General features: G+C 34.0%; 1 protein-coding gene across 1 annotated transcript; it reads left to right on the top strand.

Annotated features, from left to right (window-relative positions):
- Positions 1-545: 545 nt before the first annotated feature.
- On the top strand, positions 546-8,081 carry LOC121386126 (carcinoembryonic antigen-related cell adhesion molecule 20-like). The gene is made up of 5 exons (XM_041516926.1): positions 546-549; positions 2,512-2,745; positions 3,676-3,936; positions 6,421-6,526; positions 8,033-8,081. Exons 1-5 carry the CDS (start codon positions 546-548, stop codon positions 8,079-8,081), a joined length of 654 nt encoding a protein of 217 aa, XP_041372860.1.
- Positions 8,082-12,512: the final 4,431 nt, after the last annotated feature.

Below are 12,512 nucleotides of genomic sequence, written 5' to 3'. Positions count from 1 at the left end.
ACATAACAGTAATAAATATGTTTACTACGTCGTTGAAGAAAACTCCAAAATACTTTGAAGTTACTGAGTTCAATATGATTTACAAATGCTAACTGAACTATAAGGGAGATAACTCCTGTTAACATGTAGAAAATCTCACCATTATACGGCTGAAACCGCCGTAACGAATTCGGTGTCTCTTTTTCATAATCGTGCGACTGTTCGTTCGTCACCGCTAGCGAGATCATCTCGCTCTCTTCTTGAACCTCGCTCTCTAGATCATTTATTGAATCCAGAATTTCGTTTCCGTGCTCCAAAAGATAATGGAAAGCAGGAACACTAAAAGTCAGTGACTTTGTCCCTGACTTTGTTACTTTATTTAGATGAACGTAAACCTGTGCGTTTACATCCCATACTTTAACCAAGGCGTTGTCCTTGTAAAAAAAAATCACCTTTATGTGACTGATTCATATTTTCCGAAAAAAAGTATTCTGCAGAGTGCTACAAACTTATGTGTTGTCCCAGTTTTATGGAAACGGCTAACAAGAACTAACAACTTCAGCATGATGGGTAGGTATCTATAGACCAATGAAATGTTACTCTTAAACCGTTTCTCACAAATTGCCGAGTTTGCATTTTTCTTAATTTTAACTACCAATATTGACAATATAAATGTTTGGTCACGAGTTGGTAATTTACTGTTCTGATTAAAATAATGTTTGCTGAAGAAATCGGAACGAACATCTACATCATTAAAATAGTCAAATTTCAAGGGCGTAATATATGTCTTTGAAATTCCTGTGCTTCATCTTCAGTTAACAAACATATTGTGTTTTTGAACGGTTTCATACTTCAGAAAACGAGACTTTCAGTCTCCTTTTAGTAAGAATCCCAGACTTTGCGGCGTCTTTTGGTATACAGCTGTAATATTAAAGCGTGACATTGGTGTTGGTTTTAGGGTGGTATACATAATAAATTCAATGATGGGAGTATATTTCATTTAAAAAGCAAAATCCAATATCTTTTTCAAAGTACGTACTTCCACACTGCTTCTATATCAAAGGTATACTGTTAGTTTTCACACAAGCTGAATGGTTTTAACGATGTTTGTACATTTTTAAATTTATCTTACCGAGTACATTACCCTAGCTTCAAAACTTTAATTTAAATAAATTATTAACAGAGATAAATGTGAAGATCTTTGATGTATATTTTCCAGTGAACATCAATTTAGTTTAATAGGGGTTGGGGGAGTGTGTGTGTGTGGGGGCGGGGGTGTGTTTCTTGCAATGTAAGCATTTTAAACAGTTTATGATTGGCTGTTAAAGAGGTTAACTGAAAACGCGGAAAAATTATTTGCTTTAAATACCAATGGCTCTGACCGACACTACCACTCTTGACTAGGAATATTGAATCTTCTTTGTACTAGTCGACTACTGCTTGTAAGGTAAGTCATTTTTTTATTATTATTTTTTTATCAACGTTGATAAACTTCTTAAATTTCTTAACTATATTTTAGACGAAAATAGTCGTCTTAACTCTGAAGAAAACATTTTGGGGTTTTTTCTTTTTTTTTACAACAAGTTTTAGTAATGCAACATAAGATATACTTTTAGTAGCCTTAACTCTGAAGAAAAACGTTGATTTAAACAGATTCTTTTATAACAAGATTGCTAATAAAACTCAACATATACGTCGCTTTAACTTAGAAATAAAAATCAAACATAATTTGAGAGAAGTTGTTAAAAATGTATTTATTTATTTGCAGGACAGTGAAAGTGTTCATATAATGTGAGATGTTAACAACAAAATGTGATCAAGAATAGTTTAAAACATGTAATCAGAAATATATTAATATGTAATCGGGAATAGATTAATATGTAATCAGGAATAAATAGTTTTCAAATATATGTAAACAAGAATAAACTACTTTTATTTTTATTTTATAAAAATGTCCTACCACATAACGTGTAGGATATTTTTGTGTGACTGTGTCAGTGTCGCTTTTCTCGACATTCTGACCTTCTTAGACACAGAAAGAATGGTTTCAGTCAGTCACACATTTTCATCTGTGAACTATGTGGCGAACATTTTACCAAAAAAGATGACTATCACAGACATGTTAGACGGTATCACAAAAATACTCTGAAATGTACAAACTGCTCGTATCCGTGTTCCAACCGATCCGAGTATGTAACACACGTTTCAGCGTGTGGTAGTAGAGCTCAAACTTATTCGTGTAATCAATGTCAATGTATTGTTTCAACATCTAGAGATCTTGCAATACACAACTGTCGAAATCATAAACCACAAAGAACATTTCAGTGTTCTTTATGTCGAATAGACTTTATTACTGTGCATGCATTAAAACGACATTTTAAAGTATGTCGCACACAATCGGGGGGGGGGGGGGGGGGGGGGGGGGGGGGGGGGGGGGGGGTGGAAAGCGACGTACCAAACGAGTTTAGGTTGTATAGGTTGTAGTTAATCATGTTTGACGTATTATTCATAGTGTTTCCTTTCTAATGTCAGATGGCCCAGATCCAAGCAGTATTAAATTAAATTCTAGTATTAGTGTCGGTGAAGGAAATAGCCTGACTGTGGACTGTACTGTTGACTGTAACCCGCCATGTGACTACTCCTGGACACTGGGTGATAATCAAATCACAACAAGTCCTCTGTTAAATCTGACAGACATCAACAGGAATCAGGACGGGAATGTGTACAACTGTACAGCGACAAACACTGCTCTACTTGAAACAATAAGTGAGCAATTTATACTGACGGTGCACTGTAAGTACTATATTTTACTTATTAGAAAATGTGTTTGGTATCTCACGGCTATTAGTTTTACATTGCCGATCATACATTAGTCTTTGCAGCAATTGAACTGAAAACACGTTAACCGTTATACATTAGTCGCAGAATGTAGTCTTAAGAGGGAGATGGATTTAACAAAACTTTTAAGTAATGAAGCTTTGCTAAGTCTACTTATCCGAAAAATAAAGCAGATTTCAAAGACATCCTTATTGTTGACCCCACTAAAGACAATATTGCCATTTTGACCAATATTAGAGAATTGTTATATAAACGGTCTGATGTTACCATGCAGAATCTTCATAAGCCTCTAAATATTTTACAGTACTATTTTGTTGTCTTAAGTTTAACCAAATAAAAAAAATCTCAACAATATGTCCAAAGTTTGACCACATTTAACCAATTTGTGGCCCGAAAAGGTTATTTGCCATAACAATACTAATTACATCGTACTTGATAAGAAAGTATGTAGAAACACACGAACAATCTAATTTCTCGTTCCTGCCAATGCACCACGACCGTTATATCAAAGGCCGTAGTATGTACAATTCTGTCTATCGGATGGTGGATAAAAAGATCCCTTGCTACTAATGGAAAACGTAGCGGGCTTCCTCTCCAAGGCTATAATATGTCAAAATTACGAAATGTTTGACATCCAATAGCCAATGACTAATAAATCAATGTGCTCTTGTGGTATCATTAAACATAACACACTTTTAACTTTCACATAAACATTGTCTGTTGACCATTCCAATACAGTTAATGATGCACATTTCAATACATTAGTAATGCTATATTGTAGTATAAAACAGACTGGCATAGTTTGCAGTTAATCATGTTTGAAGTATTATTCATAGTGTTTTTGTTTTTTAATGTCAGATGGCCAAGATGCAAGCAGTATTAAATTCGGTTCTAGTATAAGTGTCGATGAAGGAAATAACCTGACCGTGGACGGCACTGCTTACTGTAACCCGCCATGTGATTACTCCTGGACACTGGGTGATAATCAAATCACAACACGTCCTCTGTTAAATCTGACAGACATCAGCAGGAATCAGGACGGGAATGTGTACAACTGTACAGTGACCAACTCTGCTATACCTAAATCTATAAGTGAGCAGTTTATACTGACGGTGCACTGTAAGTATTATATTTTACGTATTAGAAAATGTGTTTGGTATCTCACGGCTATTAGTTTTACATTGCCGAGCATACAGACATTAGTCTATGTAGCAATTGAACTGAAAACGCGTTAACCGTTATACATTAGTCGCAGAGTATAGTCAATATGTCCAACTTTTTGCCACATTTGACCAATTTGTAGCCCAAAATGGTTATTTGACATAACAGTACTAATTATATTGTACTTGATAAGAATAGTATGTAGAAACACATGGACAATTTAATGTATAAAGCTTAATGCAAACAAAATTTACTATCAGGGTTAAATGTTAATGAACATACTGTGCCAACATAATACATAACTTAGATGTACAGTAAGCAAATCCTTTTATTTTAAAGTAAAACAAAAGTAAAGTGTTAAAACAAATCGTTTTAGTTATTCATTATCACAGGTCACATTACATGTATAGTGATAAAACTACTGTATTATACATTATACTGTCAGCACATGGTATTATAACAAACACTACATGCAGGTCACATTACAAGTACATGCATAGTAATAAAACTACTGTATTATACATTATACTGTCAGCACATGGTATTATAACAAACACTACATGCAGGTCACATTACATGTACATGCATAGTAATAAAACTACTGTATTATACATTATACTGTCAGCACATGGTATTATAACAAGCACTGCATGCAGGTCAAATTACAAGTACATGTATAGTGATAAAACTACTCTATTATACATTATACTGTCAGCACATGGTATTATAACAAGCACTGCATGCAGGTCACATTACAAGTACATGTATAGTAATAAAACTACTGTATTATACATTATACTGTCAGCACATGGTATTATAACAAACACTACACGCAGGTCACATTACAAGTACATGTATAGTCATAAAACTACTGTATTATACATTATACTGTCAGCACATGGTATTATAACAAACACTACATGCAGGTCACATTACAAGTACATGTATAGTGATACAATTACTGTATTATACATTATACTGTCAGCACATAGTATTATAACAAACACTACATGCAGGTCGCATTACAAGTACATCTATAGTGATAAAACTACTCTATTATACATTATACTGTCAGCTCATGGTATTATAACAAGCACTGCATGCAGGTCACATTACAAGTACATGTATAGTGATAAAACTACTGTATTATACATTATACTGTCAGCACATGGTATTATAACAAGCACTGCATGCAGGCCGCATTACAAGTACATGTATAGTGATAAAACTACTCTATTATGCATTATACTGTCAGCACATGGTATTATAACAAGCACTGCATGCAGGGCGCATTACAAGTACATGTATAGTGATCAAACTACTTCTATTATGCATTATACTGTCAGCACATGGTATTATAACAAGCACTGCATGCAGGTCGCATTACAAGTACATGTATAGTGATAAAACTGCCCTCTTATGCATTATACTGTCAGCACATGGTATTATAACAAACACTGCATGCAGGTCGCATTACAAGTACATATATGGTGATAAAACTACTCTCTTATACACTATACTGTCAGGATATGGTATTATAGCAAACACTATGGTTTATATCAAACTCCTGATGGCCATATCACTTACCTCTCCGGTATTCTTGTTCACATAGTTGTGGCCCTCGAACTTATGAGGTAGGAAAATGTGTATGGCCAGTAGGAGACATGTATTACTTCAACAGTATTCTTATAAAGCCTGGTTACATTGCACTGATTCACGTGTTTGTGGTCTATGACCGAAAGTATATACGGGCGTATCATGTACCTCACCAGTACTCTTGTTGTTGTTTTCTTGTTGTGACAGTATTTTATAGCAGTAACGTGTCCGTAATTAGGAAGAAATGAGCTTTTTAATTTGACAATTTTATTTTTAAAACATCAATCAAAATAGCATAAATCAGTGCATGCGGTACATAGTTAGTTGATAAAACTGTGACTGCAGTATCACGAATGTTGTAAAGTAAACTGAACAGTTTAATCTGATAAAGGAGACTGCAGTATCACGAATGTTGTAAAGTAAACTGAACAGTTTAATCTCATAAAGGAGACTGCAGTATCACGAATGTTGTAAAGTAAACTGAACAGTTTAATCTGATAAAGGAGACTGCAGTATCACGAATGTTGTAAAGTAAACTGAACAGTTTAATGTGATAAAGGAGACTGCAGTATCACGAATGTTGTAAATTAAACTGAACATTTTAATCTGATAAAGGACCTGCCTGCCAGATGACCTGCATTATTGTCATCGTGGGGATCGTCATTGTTGGGGAATTATCACTGTACAAATAGTGAACCAGCAAAATGACAGTATATCTACAGACGGCACTCGTGACAGCAGTCATGCCTTGTCAAAACGTCCCTCTGATGTGTGATTTGCATATGTGTAAGAGTTATAGCAATAAATAGTATTGCCATGTTAATTAATAGTGTTGTATATTTCTAGATGATCCAGATCGCATGTCTGCCTTAAGTGCAGGTGCTATATCGGGAATTGCGATCGCTGTTGTTCTGGCTGTTGCTATTCCTACTGTGCGGATACTTTATAAGAGGTAATTAAATCATATATAATTATATGTGTAGACAAAATTTGATAACGAATTTGAAAGGTGCGACGAAAAAGTTCGATTTTCAAAAGTTCGTATATTACACCTCAAAACTGAAACGGTGTTGCAGATGGATTTCATTCAGTTTTGTAATAAACGATTGGTGCACTGCCCCCATTTTCCAATATCTGATGAAAGGTGAATTACTATATAAATGGCAGTTCACCCCAACCCTAGCTGGCGGCATATTCTGGCTCCTTTTCTATATGTTTTAAATATAAATAAAGAAAGAAAGAAAATAGCTTAGTTACACCAGGCTACTGGGGTCCGAGCGACGGGTCAGACGACTAGAAATCGTCTCCAAGCAACTAATCAGAATGTTCGGCGACCATGTGTTGTGCCACCTATAAAGAATCGCCACATGGTAAACAGGCACCAATGGAGTACTAGATACTAGGGGAATCATCGATGGTCTCATGTAATGTTTTTTGACGAGTCCAGATTCACTCTGGACTTCTTGGATAGGTCGTTCCAACCAGTGCACCACAACTGGTCAATGGCCGTGGTATGTCCTTATCTGTCTGTGGGAAAGCATGAAAAGATCCCATCTGCATTACCAAAAATATAGCAGGTTTCCTCTGATGACTACGAGTCAGAATTAACAAATGTTTGACATCCAATAGCTGATGATTAATTAACCAATGTGTTCTAGTGGTGTCGTTAAACAAAACAAAATGTTTCCTCGATAGGCGTGGTCGCATCTGGAGACGTCCAAATGAACGCCAAGCAAACGTCAACCTCAGGCCACATGAACGATTTGGTGGCGATTTCTACTTCCAGCCAGTGCACCACGACTAGCATATCAAAACTGTGTGCTATCCTCTCTGGTGGATGGTGCATAGAAAAGATCCCTTGTTATTAATGGAGAAAAAAAATTGTAGTTTTCTCTCTTAGCATTATATGTCAGAATTTCCAAATGTTTGACATCCAATGACCGATAATAAATAAATAAATGTGTCCTAGTGGTGTGTTTAAACAATAGAACATTTTAATAATATATATGATTGTGTGAATTTGACTTCAAATAAAGTCATATGCAAGCATTTGGTTGTTATTATTATTATTATTATTATTATTATTATTATTATTATATATATACTGAATCGAGTGACACATTCATCTAACAATGTAATTTATTTTTGTATATCAGTGTGTGTGTGTGTGTGTGTGTGTGTGTGTGTGTGTGTGTGTGTGTGTGAGAGAGAGACAAAAAACAAGAATTCGGCTATTTTTTTGTTTTCATTAGTGAAATACATTGTGTTTGTGATTTGCTAAGGATAACGTCTTGATAGCCCGTTAATAATTTAGTATTTTCTATTTATTTCTGTTATTTCAATACTAATTTATGGTATCATAACACATTGATATTTTTGTTATTATAACACAAAACGAAATATTACAATTTGTATCACGTAACATTAGGAATAAATTATAGATTATATTTATTTCCAGGAAAATAAAGAAGAAAGCTGAAGATGTGCAGAACGAATCTAATAACTAACGGAAACCAAAATCAAGTTCACAACCCTGCATGTTTTCGTAATTAGTACCTGAATATAGAAAACAGAAACATGCTAACGTTAGAACACAAGTTTTCTTTTTCAATTCGTATGAAACTGTATTAGTAAACAAGGCTCTTTTTTGTTGGGTGTTCCAGTATTTCACATTTTGTTGGGTTTTAAAAAAAAAAAAAATTGTACTAAAGTTGAAGTACCATAGCGAGAAGTGCAGTATTTCACTAATTTTACATTTGTTGTCCAAAATAACAATTGTTTGTTTGCATAAAACGGTAACTGATGAATTAGCTTGTAACTGTATAATGAATAATGTTAAATTCATATAAAAACATTATTAGTTTTAAACTCATACATTTTCACAAACAAAAAAGGTTGGGTCATAAACATTATGAACTGTAAACATTATATCTCAAAATGCTGAAACAGCGAGTTTAGGCAGTTTTACCTGAATTGTTACTTATAATAAGTGAATCAGTACAAAGACATTACAGACAGAATGACATGTGCAGTTACTTTATTTAGCTGTTTCAAATATACAATGTGTTTTTGTCCTAATGTTTTAACAGCCAATACATGATTTTGCATTCCAATAATTTCGAACGTATATATAAATGAAACATGACTCTTAAAACGTTAGGACACATACACTAGCTATACAGACGCTGGCATTTAAAACAAAAAAAAGTATTTGATATGTAATTTTAGTCACACAAAATTAATTTAAAAAGTAACTAGTTTGAGTTTCCCGATCTCACATACAATATGTGTATAAATAACACAGGAATATCAGAATTGTAAAGTGCTTACATTATATGCACAGATTCACGTTCAGTACGACTGTAGTCCGCCCCATCCTCCTACAAATTATCCGATCCCACATACAATATGTGTATAAATAACACGGGATTATCAGAATTGTAAAGTGCTTACATTATATACACAGATTCACGTTCAATACGAGTATAGTCCGTCCCATCCTCCTACAAACGGGCTATACAAATTACCCGATCCCACATACAATATGTGTATAAATAACACGGGATTATCAGAATTGTAAAGTGCTTCCATTATATACACAGATTCACGTTCAGTACGAGTATAGTCCGTCCCACCCTCCTACAAACGAGGTTTTTTTAAAATTATTATTATTTTACATAATATGTTAAAGTAAAAGCTAAATAATTTTTTTCCACTAATAGATTAAAAAGGTTTGCTGTAATTTGTATGGGCATATAGCTGAAAGTATAACGTGAAAGTTGATGAAAAACAAGTATGGAAGCAGCCATTATGCAACTTTGACACTGCTTGTTTAAGATAGTTTACGATATTTAATATTATTTTAATTTTTATTGCAGTATATTATTTTCTTATATTTTCGTTATTTTCATTTTCGTGTTCATGTTTCCATTTCTATTTTCAATTTTTTTTTTTTTTTTATCTTTTTTTTCTTCTTTTTTTTTTTAATTGGATCAATTCAATTTTTTTCTATTCTATTCTATTCTATTGCATTTAAAACAATTATTCCATTTTAGTTTTCCCCATAAATAAAACTATTCAGTGCAACAGTTTGTCTGTTCATGTATCTTTTTTTAGTGTTTCTGTTTTGTTTGTTTTTTGCTTTTTTGTTTGTTTGTTTGTTGTTTGTTTGTTGTTGTTTTGTTTGTTTGTTGTTGGTGTGTTGGGTTTTTTTTTTTTTAGGGAGTGTTAGCGGGGTGATTCGTGGGTGGAGGCTTCTTTTCTTGTTTTGTATTTGTTTTCTTTGTTTACCTTTCTTTTTAGAAGAATACCATACTCAAGTAATTAACTAAGAGCTGTATGGTTACAATTTATTTTACTGTATATTTTGCATCCCCAGATCATTCTAGGATCGATGCCCGGCGGCCTAATGGGCATAAGTGGTATATCCAAGTCCGTGTTATGTGTTGTCTTTTCTGTGGGATGGTACATATCAACGATGCCTTGTTTCTAATGGAAACATGTAACAGGTTTCCTTTCCAGGACAATATATCAAAATTATTATTAATTAAATTAAATGTTTCATACCCAATAGCCAATACTGTTGTCGTTAAACCAAACAAACTAAAAAAAATTCTTCTTTTTTTTTTAAGTAAAAAGTGTTATCCCATGTGTTGCCTTCACGTAAGTGTCTTACAAAATTGCTAAGCAATACCTTCGAAACTTTATCTGAAAAGAAGGAAAGAAAGAAATGTGTTATTTAACGACGCACTCAACAAAGTTTATTTACGGTTATATGGCGTCAGACATATGGTGAAGGACCACACAGATTTTGAGAGGAAACCCACTGTCACCACTTCATGGGCTACTCTTTCTGATTAGCAGCAAGGGATCTTTTATTTTCACTTCCCACAGGCAGGATCGCACAAACTATGGCCTTTGTTGAACCAGTTATGGATCACTGGTCGGTGCAAGTGGTTTACACCTACCCACTGAGCCTTGCGGATCACCTGAAAAGAAGGATATCTCATACTTGACTAAAGTTTAATGTTTTCAGTACCTACATTATAGTGCAAATAATAAAAATTATGTCACCATTCAAGGCAACATCATATACATTATTTCACTCTTCAAGAGTCAACTCTTGCTCAGGACTTTTTCCTTTTACCCAATACTAATTTTGATGCGGAATTTTCAATATTTTTTTTATGAAACTGAAATAGCATTTACTTGGAATGAAAACATGTGATGTCATCATCTGGTATTGCCCATTCCACTATTTTTCGTTTCAGCCAGTGCACCACGACTGGTATATCAAAGTTCGTGGTATGTGCAATCCTGTATGTGAGATGGTGTATTACAAGAGCCCTTGTTACTAATGGAAAAATGTAGCGGGTTTCCTCTCTAAGACTATATGTCAAATTTACAAAACGTTCGACATCAAATAGCCGATAATTAATAAACCAGTGTGCTCTAGTGATGTCAATAAACAAAATAAACTTTAAACTTTGCATCTGGTATTTGACTACAACTTGCCAAAACATGTTTGTCTGGTTATAACTAATTTATCTCGAGGTTAAGCTTTAACTTAAAGGGGCTGTTCAGAATTTTCCGTCATTGTAACGTTTCTGACTAATTTACGCATATCCAAATGTGTTTAATCAGCTTTAAGGTTTCGATCCCACGGTACAACTCTTTTGCTCAAATATAAACATGCCATCAATTCAAGTCTACCTATTAAATATAAACATTTGTTCATACTATGTATGAATGAATGAATGAATGAATGAATGAATGAATGAATGTTTAACGACACCCCAGCACGAACAATACATCGGCTATTGGGTGTCAAACTATGGTAATGCAAATAAATAAAGTGATGATCAACATCAATATAAAAATTCAAGACTTAAACAAAAACAGTGTAAAGAACTGCAAAAACATAAATATCACAGAATTTTACGGATACTGAATTTTACTGAAAACTTCAATTTTGTGCTGTATTGGCCATTCTCAAAGAGAATGTTACACCCCTGCACCACGGTGAGGTTACAGCACACGCAGGGGACTATGTATGAATGGTCACACACATACAAGTACTATTTTATGGCGAACAGTACTTCCTGTTATCAAATAGCAAACTTGTGATCCATTTAAATTGTCATATTACATACAAATACATTCAAGTTTTGAAACTATATATCAATGGTTTCATGCCACTGTTTGACACATTATAAATGTGCACTAAAATTGAAGAATTCCATTATCGTTATCAATTGTTTTCTTAATGTATATAGTTAGATATGTTGCTGTTACGTGTGTTCATTCCACAGATTTTAGATGGTTTGCGTTTTTTATTGTTACACTTTGTGGGCTTAGTCCTGTGGCCAAGGCTTCATTTTTTTTTCTCGATCCATCCAACTTGATGTACATCTTTTTAAAACCCGACCCTGTCATGAATATCTACCCCTATTATTCCCCAAAAGAAATCAGTCTATGACCCCTGGACTAGCTTGTATCTTTTGTGTACGTATTTTGAAAGAGTTTCCAAACTATATATTAATCGTTATATGCCACTATTTGACATATTCTAAATGTGCACTGAACTTAAAGAATGTCATTGCCTGTATGAATTACTTTTTTAATGTATATAGTTAGATTTTTCATCGTTACGTATTCCTTAGATGGACTTTAGATGGTTTACGTATTTTATTGCTACACTGTGTTAGCTTAGTCCTGGAGCCAAGTGTCCATTTTATTACATGTTGTTGTCAATCCATCCAACTTGATGTAAATCCTTTTAAAACCCGACCCTGCCATGAATATCTAACCCTATTATTATTATCCAGCAAATGCAGGTTCCCAAAAGAAATCAACCTGTGACTCCTGAACTAGCTAAGGAATTTTCTCTTTGATTCTTTCTTTAAATAAACAGTGTTCCTATTTTTGTGTACATATTT

This window comes from Gigantopelta aegis, chromosome 12 (assembly GCF_016097555.1).
Source record: "Gigantopelta aegis isolate Gae_Host chromosome 12, Gae_host_genome, whole genome shotgun sequence".
Classification (NCBI taxonomy): Eukaryota; Metazoa; Mollusca; class Gastropoda; order Neomphalida; family Peltospiridae; genus Gigantopelta; species Gigantopelta aegis.
This window is presented reverse-complemented; position numbering and strand designations above follow the sequence as displayed.